A 15,550-nucleotide genomic window follows, 5' to 3' on the forward strand; every position below is an offset into this window, starting at 1 on the left:
AGGTTTGTAAGGTAAAAATTTGTTCTTGATTGCAGAATTAAAGGGCAGTTTTACCTTATTTTTCACTAATCCTTCATTATATCTGATTTACCAAAAAAAAAAAACAACCCAGAACCCTTGCATTGCATATCACTGACACACCAGACTCAGATTCAGTCTGTCAAAACACAGTCAGGAGTACTGTGTAGTGTATTAGAATTTCTTTTCTGTATTTCATATTATAAGCTTCTCAAATAAATACCTTTCATCAAAATCTCTTTATTTCCAAAGAAATGCTTTGTGCCTCTTCATGAGATCCAGAAACTCCCAAGCAGTGGCTCATCACACCCAGATGTTCCTCTCACTCTTTCTGAGCTTCTGGGCAAGATGACCTCTGCCCCTTTCTCCAGGTCTTATATTCAGCAGACAGGTTCTCTCAGTCACACCAGGCATCTCATTTCAGCAGTGATCTTAACCTTATGCCACAGGTCATGGTGTGACACAAGCAGATACAAGGAAAAGGAAGTTCTCCCTGCAGCCATGTTGTACTTAGCTCTCCTACTGCAGAAATAAAGCAGGACATAAGAGTTTTCTGACATCATCATGAAACATCAACCTCAACTAAAGAGATCGCTGTCAATTAGGGACTAGTAGAGACATCCTGCTAGTATTTACAGTTCTCTCCCTTACACCTGTGTAATTTTTACCTGAGCTCCTCATCAGTAGCAGTGGATATCCAAGATGCCATGAAAATTCTCTGGCACAACATAAAATGGACTAAATAAATTAATACTGCCTCCTGCCCAACAAGAAATAGATGAAAACCTGTTGAAGGGAAGGAGAAAGCACTTTGAAGACATCCAGCTCTTGCACCTCACTAGCTGCCGAGTGTGACAGAGCACCTGTGTGTCACCTTTACGTAGGTCATCACACATCCTCCACATGTGACACCATAGAAACAAATGGTTCCTGTATTCTATCTAAATCAATTAAAGGTCTTCAATTTTTGTTCTCAGGCTCCTCTTCACAGGGGTAAGAAGTGGGTCTGTGCAAACTGTATGAAATTCAACAAGGCCAACTGCAAGGTCCTGAATATGGGCTGGGTAGAGAATGGATTGAAAGCATCCCTGAGGAAAGGACTTGGAAGGATTGGTTGATGAAAAGCTCAATAGGAGCCAGCGATGTGCACAGGGAGCCCAGGAATCCAACTGTATCCTGAGTTGCATCAAAAGAAGTGGAGCCAGAAGGTCAAGGGAGGAGATTTTCCCCCCTCTATTCTCCTCTTGTGAAATCCTATCTGGAGTACTGTGTCCAGCTCTGGGGTCCCTGACACAAGAAAGACATGGTGCTGAGGGAGCAAGTCCAGAGGGGGGCTAGGAAGGTAGGAAGCACCTCTCCTATAAAACAGGCTGAAAAAGTTGGGATTGTTCACTCTGGAGGAAACTTTATATTAGCCATCCAGTACTTGAAGGGAAAGGACCACAGGAAAGATGCAGAGGGACTTTGTAGAAAGGAATCTAGAGACAGGATAAGCAAGAATGGCTGTAAACCGGAAGAGTTTACATTTAGGCTAGATATGAGGAAGAAATTTTTTACTGTGAGACACAGGCACAGATTGCCCAGAGGAGCTGTGGCTGCCCCCTCTCTGGAAGTGTTCAAGGACAGCTGGATAGGGATTTGAGCAGCCTGGTCTACTTGGAGGTGTCCCCCATGCAGGGGGAGTGGTACTAGATGACCTTTCAGGTTCCTTCCAACACAAAGAATCCTCCAATTCTATTATTCTATGGTTTTATGACTCTCTTCTTACTCAATCTAAGCTACTGCAACTCACTCTATTGAAACACAGATGAAATTTTCTCAGGGAGTCTGACATTAAGAAAGCTGAGACCAAGCTATCATGTGTTTCACCCACAGTATTGCCTCTTCATCTACAGAAGAGTCAAGTTCGAGCTCTGGTCCTCCGTAAATTAAAACTAATGTATCACATCCCATCTCCCCCCACCCCTTTCCAAGCTGCATGAGATACAGGTTGAGCTATCACCGTGACACGTTTCTGGAGCCTCAGAGGGCTGGGTGATATGAGAATGGCTGAATCCCTTGGCAACAGCAGACAGACTGAATTTAAAGTGCTAAATGAGAGTTTGGGATGATGTGCCCCTTTTCCCTGAAGTATCCTGGAACATGCTAATGCAGTCTGTTCTGTAACCCTGATGAAAAGGGATAGACATCACCATGGGTGAAATGTTCATCCAACTATGTTGAGACTTCTAGTGATTAATAATTTTATTGGACTAAAAAAAATCATCAAAATAGCAAGCTATGGAAAAGAGGTGTAAAATTGAACAAAATGGAAATCATAACCATAATCCAAAAAATTTTGCTCTTCTTTCATTCATAAATGACAGTAATTTTGTTACCAAATACTCTGTGAATTAGCGTGAAAAATACTCAAGATGATATCTGTAAATACAGTAATGCTGGTTTCAGCCTTTCAAGATGAAATATGAGATTAAGGTCTCTGGCATGGCATGTTAAAGTCATTTTCATCTTTTTTTATTATAAAGAAGACCTCTGTAGTAAATGGATGTTTTAAATACTATGATTAGGAGGCACTGAAAAGAAGGAATAAATCAGTTCAAGATATCTGAAGAGGAGGTAGCAAAACTTAAAGGCCAAATCTTTCAGTCCATCTTCTACACCAATTAATTTTCTTCATGCATCACCCTTGACATGTATTCAGATGCTGAAGTAATACTGGTTATATGTTGGAGAGAAAAATTATATTTCTTTGGTATCTTGTTTCAAATTCTGAATAAATTCACTAATAGACATCTAATTAGTATTTCTATCCCAGTATTCTGTAAGTATTGGTCTTTAACAAAGCACAATTCACTGTTTCATAATTCACACAAAGGATCAAGGAATCAGAAATAGAAGCAGTCCCAAAAGAATAGAAGTAGACTCTGATGTTGAGATTTGCTGATCCTAATATTTGGATAAATTCAGATTTTCTGCTGGTGTGACTATAACTCCTTAGCAGGGTTTTAATTCTGTTTGCATTTATGCACCTCTGCAGCATTTCCAGTGGAAATCTGACTCTCAGGTAGTGAATTTTAGCCTCTTGACTAAAGCACTGTTTTTCTTAAGTTACCTTTGCAAATCTCTCAGAGGAAGTCCAGAGCACAGGTGGGAAACCACAGCCATCACATGTAAATTATGACATTATATCACAACTGGGTATACAAGGGAGAGAAGATAACAGCAAGGTGCTGCCTAATTTGAAAAATTATATTCATTTGTACAGTCTGCCACACAAATCACTGAGATAAAATGATACCCAGCAGCTGGCAGATAACATGTGGCACTCTCCTATGTAACACTGTTGTCTCTTCTAAATAGCTTTTGCTACCTGATTGCCAAGGAGAAGCACAGGCAGGGCCAGCTCTTGGCACAGCAATACTTGGCTACAAAAAGGAGATGGGCACCAGTACTGACAACATGAGCTGCTCAGACCAGCAGGCATGTGTACAGCCTGTGTTTTCAATGCTGCAGGTGCCAGCTAAAGACAAGATGATGGCTGGAGCAGACCTTTTCCCAGAGCATTACTGGGATGAAAGACCTCACTGGGCATGGCCTCAATCTGGTTTGACTACACAGCTGCCCCTGCTTGGAGCAGAAAGGTGGACTAGAGACATCCCAAGGTTGGATCTTGATAAAACCTATGACAAGGTGGCTTCTGAGAAGCAGTGCACTGAAAAGGGTCAAGGATATCAGTAAAACTGTACTAATGCAGTAGGAGAATAGCTATAGCCCCTCTCAGCTCAGATCTCCACACTTAATCTCTGCAGAGATTAAAAGCAAAGTGCAAACACATGGGAAAAAACAGGCACAGAGCATTACAGTTGATAAAATACTAGCATTAAAATGCCATTATTTATATCTTTTACATACTTTCCCTCTCCCCAAAATAGAGAGACAGTGCTCTGCAAACAGACTTCCTTTGGTTCAATGTCTTTTCCTTCTGATACAGAAACCGTTGGTGAAATGGTATGAAGAGTCACATCCCATCCCTTATGAGGTCCAGCTGCTTCCAGCAGATCTCAGAACATCTCTGATGATGCCATCCTGCATGCAGCCCTGGCCCATATTTGATCCCAGCTGTCTGCCAAACACCAAACATCAGCAACACTATTGGCATGTTAAGTCAAATGGCAATGCTCAGGGGAGGATCACAAAGGAAGTCTTTCACCTTCTCCAATTACAGGTAGAGATGGAAGTGCATTTGCCAGGTCTATCTAGAAAAGCACTTGCAGGAAAACCACCTGTCTGGCAGGTTCCAGGCAGTGTCCATTGTATTCTAAAGCACACTACTTGAAAGGAATAGTGTTACATCATAAGAAACACTGATTTAGTAAGAAATCACCAGTTACAAAATTCCAAATTTGGAAAAGAGGAAGGAAATAAATTGGCAAAACTAATGCTGTAAATTCACCTTTCCCTCTGCTGTGTTTAATCCTTCATCCCTGCCCTCTAAGCAATGCAATGAACATCACAAGTAGACGTCACTTCCTTCCTTGCAATGAGAGAAGCTCACGGTCATCCTGACCTCTTTCCTATTAAAGAACCTAAAAATTCATTGTTGAGTTACATATTTAGTATGCTAGTGAACACACACATGTCCATATACATTAGCTACAGTTTACCTTTTAGAAAGTAATTCCAAAGTGAAGACCAAGCAATACTTTTCTGACATCTTCAAGATACTTATTATGCTTCAAATTCCTCATTTGCATTTAGCAAATCTCATGACAAGCTCAAAGACTTATTCTTAGAATGCACCTTTAAAACTAGTCAGTAAAACTAATCTGTGCTTCTCTGCATGAACAGGGAATTTAGGCTTGTAACTCTCACCAGTTTTAGAAGCAGTTCCAGTTCCATAGGCAAGTCTCATTGCATCTGGACAAGAGGAAACCCTCATAAAAATTCTTTCCTTGAATTACAAAAATACTTGCAGAGCACCTTAATTTCATATAGAAACATCAAAGAAGCCCATTACTTGTTTCTTAACTGTAGCAGGGGATTTTAAAAATAGGTTCAGAAATGTCTGTGGTACACTCAAGTTACCAAAGACCACAAGCTGGGGATAAAACCCTTTACAGCAATCTGCAATTTATCATGTAAAAACAGGGACATAATCACTAGAAGTCTGAAGTTTTCAAGTCCTGCAATAAAAAATATCCATGGCTTTCCTACGGGATTTCCAAAACAAGTATCTAAATATTTATTCCTTAATTCATTTATCTGATGTAAAATGAGCAATTTCCACTCAAATCCTGTATGCTTTAAAAGGCAAACCCAAAAAGATTTAAAAATGTGCAGCTCGGACATTCTGACAGACAGAATGAAAAAAAAAAAAAAAGAAAATGCTGCTAGGAATTTGCTCTGCATTGAATCAATACATTTAGCACAGATCCTAATTTCAGCCTTTAAAGAGACAGCTTGCATGATTCAAGGTTAAAAGTTCATTATGTTTTTTAAGCCTGTCACACAAAATAGCTAAATATTCTGATAAGGAGGGAATACAAGCCTTTGATCTACAGTAGATGATGAGATGTACTTGTACTTATGAAGCTATTCTCATTTGTATCACCCTTGTAAAGTGTAAGAGCCACATCCAAGGTTGTCCCTATAGGCATCTTTAACATAATGCTACAAATGAGACATTTCTTCTTTTTGGGTATTATTTTCCTCGGTGATTAATTTCACCCAAAGTTTTAAAAGCCAATCAGTATGAACTTTAGAATGAGAGCTTTATGGCACACACAATGAAGTTGCCTCTGAACAGCGGAGAAAAAGAAATGCTGTGCTCTGCCTGCATATTCACATGCAAAGTAACAACTCCCTTTCCCCCCACTACCACACTGACATCATGCAGCATCTGCTTTCGACTTTTTGCACATGCATTGAAAAGACACACACCTCAGAAAAGAAAAAGAGTTATAAAGTCAAAATACCCATTTTGTTACTTACAGCATTTGATAAAATGGTAATGAGACATTTTTTCATCTCAGGCTGTAGTCTTGCTACAGGTTTCAGCATTCTCTTCTGCTACAGCTGTCATGCCCAGAAAATGCATTATTTAGAGCCCTTCCTCAGGTATCCAGTATACCTCAGCATACATTATTTAAGGTAGTGTCTGTTCCAGGATCTTGCAGTGGCTTCCAAGTCATCCTCACCCGACTGCTGGAGTTACGATGAACCTCTGCGCATCTTGAAGCATGACTACTGCACGTGCTATTGTAGCACAATTGATTGACACTGCTCCTAATCCCACATCCCCAGGAATAGAAAGATTTAATTGGTGTGCACTTGCAGCCACATTTTTCCAGCACTGAGGTGTGCTGCTGCACTGCGGCTCTCACAGTCCTGCCAGTTAATGGCTTTTCAATAGCTTTCAAATGGCAGCAAACTAAGCTTGATGAGGGGGCTCGAACGGAAGAGCAGAATGAGGGATCTTAAATTTTACTTGTACGTGGTGCTTGTGTGCCAAATGTGACCAGATTCTTAGCTAGTACTTAAAAAAAGATTATTTTTAGTTGCCACCAGTTGCTGTGTGAATAGGAAATTGATACAGGCTGCCAAAAATAACCACATTTTAGCATCACAGAACATTTTTCAGTGTGTTGTAAGGTAAAAATCAGGATAGAGCTCACAAGCATCTTCAGACTCTCCTGTTTTATGCATGGGTGAATTTAAACTGAGCTAAGAAACATGCTTGTGTGTACATTCCTTGATATGTTCTTGTTTAGTCATTTATTTGTATTACATTTTATTTTTTTCACAGATGAAATATTTCTGCCAGAAGGAAAGAACTGCAAGCTCTGCTTAATTTATATCATGATTATGTGGATGTTATCTAAAGATATTTTAATCACTGATTGTAAGACAAAATGCTTAAGAAAATGCATACAATGCATTTGTTCACACAATAATTTATCAGACTGCAGTCAACATATACTGACGCATTACCCAGTTTCAGATTAAGGGCACACAAAAGGCAGACCTGCACTGTATTTTAAACACCCAGACTGCATCATCTGCTGAGCACAATTCCCACATTACTTTTCCAAGAGTCACCTAGGAATTTGGTTACTACTTCTTTTGAGAAGCCTACAGCAGAACCAGGGTAAAATATTTTTATAAAATGAAAGAATAATTGAAGAAAAGTATGCTGAGAGGAGATTTATGCTTGCTTACCATATGTCTTGCTTACCACAGTCATCCCTGAGTGAGCGCCCTTGTAAAGGCAAACTGATAGCACATCCACATTTAAATCTTTTATTCATCTGAAAGGTTCTTACCCACTATTTTGTATACGTATCATTTTTAACACATACAAAGTGTCAAAGGGAAAGGGAAAAGGGTCCAATTCATCAGTGAGACTCACTAATTCAGATTCTATTAACTATTCTGAAAAGTTCCCCCAAGAGTAGAAATATATATATTCACAGGCTTCCGGTGATCCATTAGCAAAACCCTTAGGTGAAATCACTCAGCTCTGAAAAGCCACATATTTTCAATCTGGTTTTAGGTATAGTATGCAAAAGAATAGTTTCGTGGGACTGATTATTTAGGTGTTTGGGATTTTTTCCTTAAAACATAAGTAGAAAAAAATACCTAGAAATAGCCAGGGGAAACAGGGATAAATTATTTAAAACACAGTACAGTAATTACATTACCATGGAAACATTTTACTGTAAAGCTCAGAAGTCCAAAGTAATTAAATTTATCCAGACTTTCTTTTACACCTATATGACACTAGGCCAATTTAGGCCATATGGCTTATAAAATAACCATACAGGGTGTTTTAAGAAGCGACGTTAGTCATAGTTCATGAGCAAGTGTCAAGTAATCCAACAAAAAGCCCTTTCAGCAACAATTTTTGGTGGAGACATTCCTGACAGGTTCATCTCTGGTGGTACTGTCAGGCTGACAGACTGCCATGTCCAATAACATCACACTGCCACCAGTCCAAACCTATTCCCGGTCTCCAAATATCCCAGACTATAAGTATCAAGGTACAGCATAAACTCTTGAACAAATCTTTACATCACACTAACTAAGGATGCAGTCCTGCTATTTAGACAGCTAACACATCTCCAATTTCTTCTCTCCTAACATGCACTGGTCCATGTAAACAGGGAAGCACATGAGGCTCTTTGAGGAGGAACTGCAACACTACGACTTTGTTGGGGGTTGCACTTTTTAGCAGGATCTTTGTCCATGTGGACAAATGGCCACCCCCATTCTCTGGGAGTCCATGTGCCAAAAATGGGTGGTTATCTGCTCAAGTATGAAAGTCAGACTGCAGGTGAACAAAAGAAAGGCACCAACTTTTCAACAGATGGCATCTGGCAGAAGGCTACCTCAGAAGTCCTTTCATTTTAGAATATCATATGTGCTTTTTAACATTTTTTTAATACATAAAATATTTAGTTTTATTACATGGGTAATTACCATCAGAAGTCTTTGGAAAAGAAGTGAAATTTAAGTGGAAAGAATACATCATTGCATATTGCTGCCAGAAGGAAGTTCTGCTCTGTGGTGAAGGGCAACATTAAAGACATCCAAAAAATGAAGAGGAAGGAGAGGTCTCAGAGAAATGATAAAATGAAAACACCAGGCAGGGTAAAGGGAATTAACTGGATAATGAAGAGAAAGGAGAACAAGAGATAGATCCTAGTGTAGAGACAGGATTGACCTTGAGGAGAAGTGGCAGCTAAACTTAAAGCAAAAGGAAACCAAAATAAAAACACTGGAGAGGGAGAAGCCTGGTCCACCAGTTGGAAAGACACATGATTTCCACTTCAACATTTTGGTAGGCTGGAAAGTTAAGGAAGAGCAGACAGAGAAGAAATTATAATACTCATGGTGGTGGGTGTCCATCCTATAAGCAAAGATTTCAGGTGTGAGAATAAACAGAAAGATCTGTGATTCTAAGATGAGTCTAAAGGAGGGAATATTTTGTTGGCAGTTATTTTACAAAGCAAATTTTACAATTTGCTTATTCACAAGATAAGTGATGTTAGTCATGCTAGGTATTTCTTCCTGACTGAACAATGAAAAGGGAATTCTGAAGGAAAAAAAAAAAAAAAAAAGAATGACAGTTAAAATCCAACCATGTAAACTCTGGAAGTTTATCTGGACAAGCTCTAAGTGTATAGTAAAACTACTTTCTCTGAACATTAAGGAACATAGAATCACAGAATCATCATGGTTGGAAAGGACCTTCAAGGTCATCAAGCCCAACCATAAGTCCTACACCACCATCACCACTGAATCATTTCCCAAAGCACCATATCTACTCCTTTTTTTAATACCTCCAAGGAAGGCAGCTCCATCACCTCCCTAGGCAACCTGCTCCAACACTTCACCACTCTTTCAGTGAAAATCTTTTTCTAATACTTAATCTGAACTTCCCCTGGTGCAACTTGCACCCATTAGCTCTTGTCCTATCTTCTCACCAAGAAAAGGCTAATACCCACCTCACTAAAACCTCCTCTCAGGTAGCTGTAGAGGGCAATAGGGTCTGCCCTCAACTTTCTCTTCCCCAGGCTGAACAGCCCCAGCTTCCTCACCCTTTCCTCATAAGACCTGTTCTCCAGACCCCTAATCAGATTTGTTGCACTTTCTGTGCCCTCTCTGGCACCTGAATGTCCTTTCTGTAGTGTGGGGCCCCAAATTACACACAGTACTTGAGGTGTAGCCTCACCAAGACTGAGTACAAGGGTAAGATCACCTCCCTGGCCCTGCTAGGCACACTGTTCTTGGCAACCTGGGCACACTCTTGGGTCATAGGCACATTTTTACTCACATCTGCACTGATTTAAAGAAGACTATGTCAGTGTTTAACTATAAAAAGAAGCGCAAGTGTACTTGGACTGGGGGACGAAGACTGAGTTGGTATTACACCTGGTGATAAAACACTTAATAATAGTGGATTTGATTTTGTCCAGCTTGCTACAAATAGAGATAAAATAGAATCAAGGTGAGAAAACAAGATACATTTAGCCCTTCCAGAAAAAATTTTTGCCAACTCTCCCTCCAGAAAGAACACGGCCATTTCCATGGTATGCACAAGCCTAGAATTCAATGAAATTACAGATTTTTAAGACAGAATCTTGAAAGTGGTCAGTCATCACTACAATAGCTATTTGTCTTAAGATAAACACACATTTATGGATAATTGTATCAGATGACACTGCTTCCACAACTCAATTTCCAAGGCTTGAAACTTATCTTAGAAAAATCACCTATGGAATGTTTCCTACAATAACCTAGCATACAAAACCACTGCTTAAAACAAGGTCTTGCTGTCAAGAACTGACATCACTGATGTCATGTAAATATTCTGTTACTCTTCTAGTGTTTCCTGGTACTGCAAACAACTGAACATCTAATATTTTTGTCATCTTACTATTTTATAATGCACATGTATCTGTAAAGTTTGATAGAGAAACTTAGAACAATCTGAAAGTAATTTGAATAGTGAGAAAAACACCATAACTACTGGTTTTAAAACATGACAGATGCTCCTTGTTTATGCCATTTTCATTCAGAGCAACAAAGCCTACTTTATTTCTTCAGACACTACACTGTCAGTGCATTACTTATGGGTTTAAGGATGCAGACAAAAAATAATGGAATGCAGAGCAGCATTAGCATTGCTCATGTATTTTGACAAGTGATACTGCTTAGCAATCAATCCGTGGTCATGCTATCCAGCTGCCAACAAGCCACTCTTCAGATAACATCTGGTAATTGTGTGCTCATCAGGAAACTAGGGATGAGCCATAGCAGATGCAGATCCTTAGCAAGAAGGTTTCTATACTAATTTTCTCTGTATGCATCACAGCAGAAAAAAGCACGGTAGTTTTTTTCTGAATAAATTTTCAGATGAACTGGCCTGTAAAATGGATGAAAGGTTTGCTCTATAGATAGAAGCAACAACCCAAATTTAATCACTCAGTCACTCCGAGTGCAGTTCATCCCTAGAGAACCAGATGACTTTTCCTCTTCTCTTCCAACAACATTTGCACTTTCCTCCTTCCCATTTCACTGGCAATGTCTTGATCTTCCAGATTAAAAAAAAAATAAATCATTTTTCTTCTTGTCCATTTATTGTTGAACGTGTATGGATGGATTAATTAATTTATAATGGAGTGGAAACAGAAGATTAAAATCACAGAACATTATTACTCGGTGTTGATGAAGTTCGGGAAATTACCAGTAGAAATTATGGCACACAAGTTGCTTCCTCCCACACCCAAAGGCTGTAAGTAGACACCTCCAGCAGTTCCTTAACTTAAAGAGTTATCACTTGTGGTGGGAGAGCCCAGAAAAGAAAAGTACAAGGCCAAATACAACAAAGAGATCCCAATAGTCTGATGTATGGTTAGTCCTATCTTTGGCACTATTAGTTACTTGATAATAAATTTCTTGATTGCAATCTTTGGATATAGTTTTTAAAATTAGGTTTCTTAGTAGATCTGATGGATAGATGTTACAGAAAGGAGCTGCAGACTTTGTAAACTAAAAGCTCCTTTGACACTGAAGAGAAACTACCAAGACATTTGCTAAAATGATAAGCAGAAAAATACAGCAGCCATCACAACCACTAAATGCAAGAAAAAAACAAAAAACAAACAAACAAAAAAAACCCAGAGAAAAAGCCACATTCATTTGCATGTAAACTGTTATTGTATGATTAGATAGATTTTTTAGAAGCTTATAATACTACTGAAAGAAATAGGCAAAGATAATTCAGTTCAACATTAAAAGTGTATTGTTATCCTGATTATTAGTAAATGACGTGACTCGCTATATTTTATACCTATTTTTTTATTTTCTAATTGGTCTGATAGTTTTAAAACCAGCAGACAAGTACAAATAACGACTGCACTAGAAGATGGATAAAGACAAGAATAGAACAGAGGACTTTCTGTGTCCCAATATCCTCTATTGGGACAAATGTTACCACAACAACATCTCCAAGTATATATAAGTAGAGAAAACTTGGAAGGATTGCAGAAGAAGTTAAGGCAGAAAGTACTCCTAATTTAGAAAAAAATAACTTAAACATCTGAAAAAGCTGAAGAAGGAAGTGACAGAATCAGACTCTTCTGGGACTGTGGGAGAGCACAGAGGATGGTGTGGCAATCAGAGATAACTCTAATACAACTCTTTGTAAGGGGTGGTGAAATTACAGCATTGTGACATCCAAAAAAAATAATCAAAACCAAAGCACTTGGACCATATGCAAGTGCTAAAGAAGAAGAACAGATACAAGATGAATGTTGGACAGTCTTTATTGTGCTGACAATTATGACATGCATTATAATTTCAAGATAAACCCTGTAATAAGCATATGATATATATTAGTATATAATATAATAATATAATTAATATAATAATATAATAATATAATCTGAAAAGCAAAGACTAAAACTAGGTAAAAAGGTCTACCCAGGACCTATTTTATTTTCTGATCTCTCTACTGTCCTTTTTATCTTGTAGTAAATACAATATTTCTTCTCTTCAGAGCCTTTCTGCACGCCAAACTTCATGTAACTGAGCACAACTTGTTAATGCATAGTTTTCTCCTAGTTTTTTCTTACGAATTAAATGTCAGAGCAGAATGAGAGTTAGGGAAGGATGAGGTGCCAGGTCTGGAAAAACAAACGTAACTTTGAATAAACTGACAATTCTGCAAGATGTGTCCATAATCAGCTGGGATGGTCACTCTGATTCAGCATGTCCTCCAGTCTCTGGTAGCCTTATTTGTTTATTTATTTATTCCTTTTTTTTTTCTTTGTCTGCATCAATGCTTAAGGAATTCATCATTCTGACCACAGAGACCAGGGGAGAGTTTGAATTTATGACAATGAAAATTGAACCCGGGGTATGAGAAGAATTTTTGATAAGATATAAAATACCATGCTACAGCTTGAAGATCACATGGACAAATAGATAAACTCATAAGAAGAGAGAGATGCAGAACTTAGCATGAGCATAACAGAATTACATCTCATTCTCAAATTAGCAAAGAATAAATAAGGACCTGACAAGAATTAGGCAGCTGTTTGGGAATGGACAGGGGAAATGAGAGAGGTACACAAAGAAGTTAGGGAATGGTGACTAACAAGAAGTTAGAGGCATGGTGACTACTAAAGGCACCAAAGCAACATTGAGAAAGCAGTAAATCAGTATGTTCTGGTTTTGCTGTCACAGATTTATAGAATAAATTTTCTGGGGAGAACAAAATTGATGAGACTTTTTTAGTTCATGGCCAGCCATGGTATGTGAGTTTCCATAGCAATCAAGGCTTTTAGCAGTTTTGCGTTTGCCAGGTGCTAAAGCTGAGTGGAGTGAAAGTCAGAGCAGCTGACCCAAGCTGGTCAAGAGAAGTATTCCATATGACTCTATGATCAACATAATGCTCAAATGGATGAGGGTGTTGCTGGGGATAGGACGCTTTCTTAAACGTCCACCATCTCTGGAGAGTCTTGTCCATCCTTCTGCTCCTGAGGTCTGCTCTACTGCTTGCTGTGACTGTCACGCTTTTGCTGGAGCTGTGCTGCTTGCAGTGTTTGATAACTATAACTTTGTGTGGTTTATACCTGTGTTGGTATTAGTTTGTATTGTTATTTTATTAAATCTGTATTAATTTCAACCCAATAGGGTCTCCTTTCCTTTTCTGGATTCTCTGTCTCAAACAGGGAGTGGTCACTGGGTGATAGAACATTGACTAAACAAAGATACAATATAATGTAAATAAAATTATCTGAGGCCCAACTAAGGACAGTCACTGAGGCTATAAAAAAAGGCAGCCAGAAAGATGGTGGCAAAGAACTTCTGTGTGGGCAGTAAACAGGTCACACTTGAGATGCCAGTGAGTAAGAATACAAAAAGGGAGGATTACCCCAAATACAGATTGAGAATGGTGTGGATAATGCTGAGAATTAGTTATAGAAATAAATAACCATATATATTTATAGTTATATATATAACATGCCTTGATAATCAGTTCTTCCAAAGGAAAAAAAAATCAGATACATATGTCAGATTTCTGTGGTTTGTATTAACATGAAAAATAAAGACAAAACTATTTAACTCAGCAAGCAGCTGATTTACACATGAACAAGCAAAGAGCAAGGCAGCTTTGTGAAGTTAATGCATATACCACTAGAGCAGCAATGAACGTCAGCACACTGTCTACTTTTAGAGACAATTAAGATAGTTGGAACCCAGTTATTCTATTTTATAATAAAGTACTTACTACTATATTTTATTCCCCAATGACCTGAAAACCTATGGAACCTATTATTACAGAAAAATGCATTTCTTTTTCTTACTGAAATGGCTGGCTTCTTCATAGCAGTCAGAAGATTCATTTCTTTGCTCTCAAATGAACATTTAATTCTTTCAATAAGGCACTGTATTAGAAAAGCAGTTACCATTCTAATATTCTTTTTTTTGGCAATACAATAGTAACCACCTTTTATTTAAAATACCAAGGGACACCTGGGAAGGTAAAAAAAAACCCCACACAGACATAGTGTGATAAAACATGTCTATAAAGAAGAATTATTCAGGGGGATACTCACATCATCCCAACCAATTTATAAGGCTTTTTTGTTGTTGTTTTTTGTTTTCATTTATAGTAGAGTTTTCCTTGAGAAAGAAGTATGCAGCACCTTGGCATCTTTGCAAAGGGCAAACTTAATGAGAAGCTATTTCCTTCACACTACAGACAAAATACATTATGTTGGAATATCCAAGAATTGCCACTCAATGCTGTAAATTCTTAGAAGAAAAAGCCACACAAGTTGGCTCTGACTATTTAGATTTTAACCTCAAAATCAGTAGGGGTTCTGTCATTGCCTTCAAAGGGAGCAAAGCTAAACCTTTTAAAGTGTATGACTTAAGATTATTGGAAAATAACATAAATGAGCTATCTTGGAAAAATGAATTAGTAATTATGCATAGTACATCAACACTAATTTGCATAACAATTTTCAAATGCTCCCATTGAACTTAATATTAACTGGAAACTATGTCCATTTCATAATATTGTTGTAATTTCAAAACCACTTTTCCTTATAATTACCAATGTATTTTTGTCAAAATCAACCATAACATAGCAGTAGGTAATGCTAATTTGACTAGAGAAATTAGCAGGATTTTTTCACCAACTCTGAGTCGAAGCTTACGACCTTGGAAAAAGTCAATAGTGGGTAGGGCTCAGCACCATTTACTATCAATCCTTCTGGGTCTTCCATGTACATTCCACATTCTCTTTCTACCTAAATCAAATGTTGCATTAATATAGGTTTACTGAATTTAGTTCCTTATGTTTTAAGAATAAAAATAATCACATTTGTTGAAAAATATTGGCATTTGCTGGATGCAATTGTAGTGTCTGAAACTAAAACATATTTAGAGTGTTTGCTAAAGACAGTTTCATATTAGGATGTATTTAATAATCAGAAACAGATTTTAAAAATGGACT

At 38.1% G+C, this 15,550-nt stretch overlaps 1 protein-coding gene across 1 annotated transcript in view; it reads right to left on the bottom strand.

The window, feature by feature from the left end:
* MYO16 (myosin XVI) overlaps positions 1-6,273 on the bottom strand; it is a 285,335-nt gene extending 279,062 nt beyond the window's left edge. The window contains exon 1 of the mRNA XM_030458595.1: positions 6,010-6,273. Within this exon, the coding sequence (XP_030314455.1) occupies positions 6,010-6,037 (28 nt within the window). The 5' untranslated portion in view covers positions 6,038-6,273. The remainder of the gene's footprint in view (positions 1-6,009) is intronic.
* Positions 6,274-15,550: the final 9,277 nt, after the last annotated feature.

Source organism: Calypte anna, chromosome 1 (genome assembly GCF_003957555.1).
Source record: "Calypte anna isolate BGI_N300 chromosome 1, bCalAnn1_v1.p, whole genome shotgun sequence".
Lineage (NCBI taxonomy): Eukaryota > Metazoa > Chordata > Aves > Apodiformes > Trochilidae > Calypte > Calypte anna.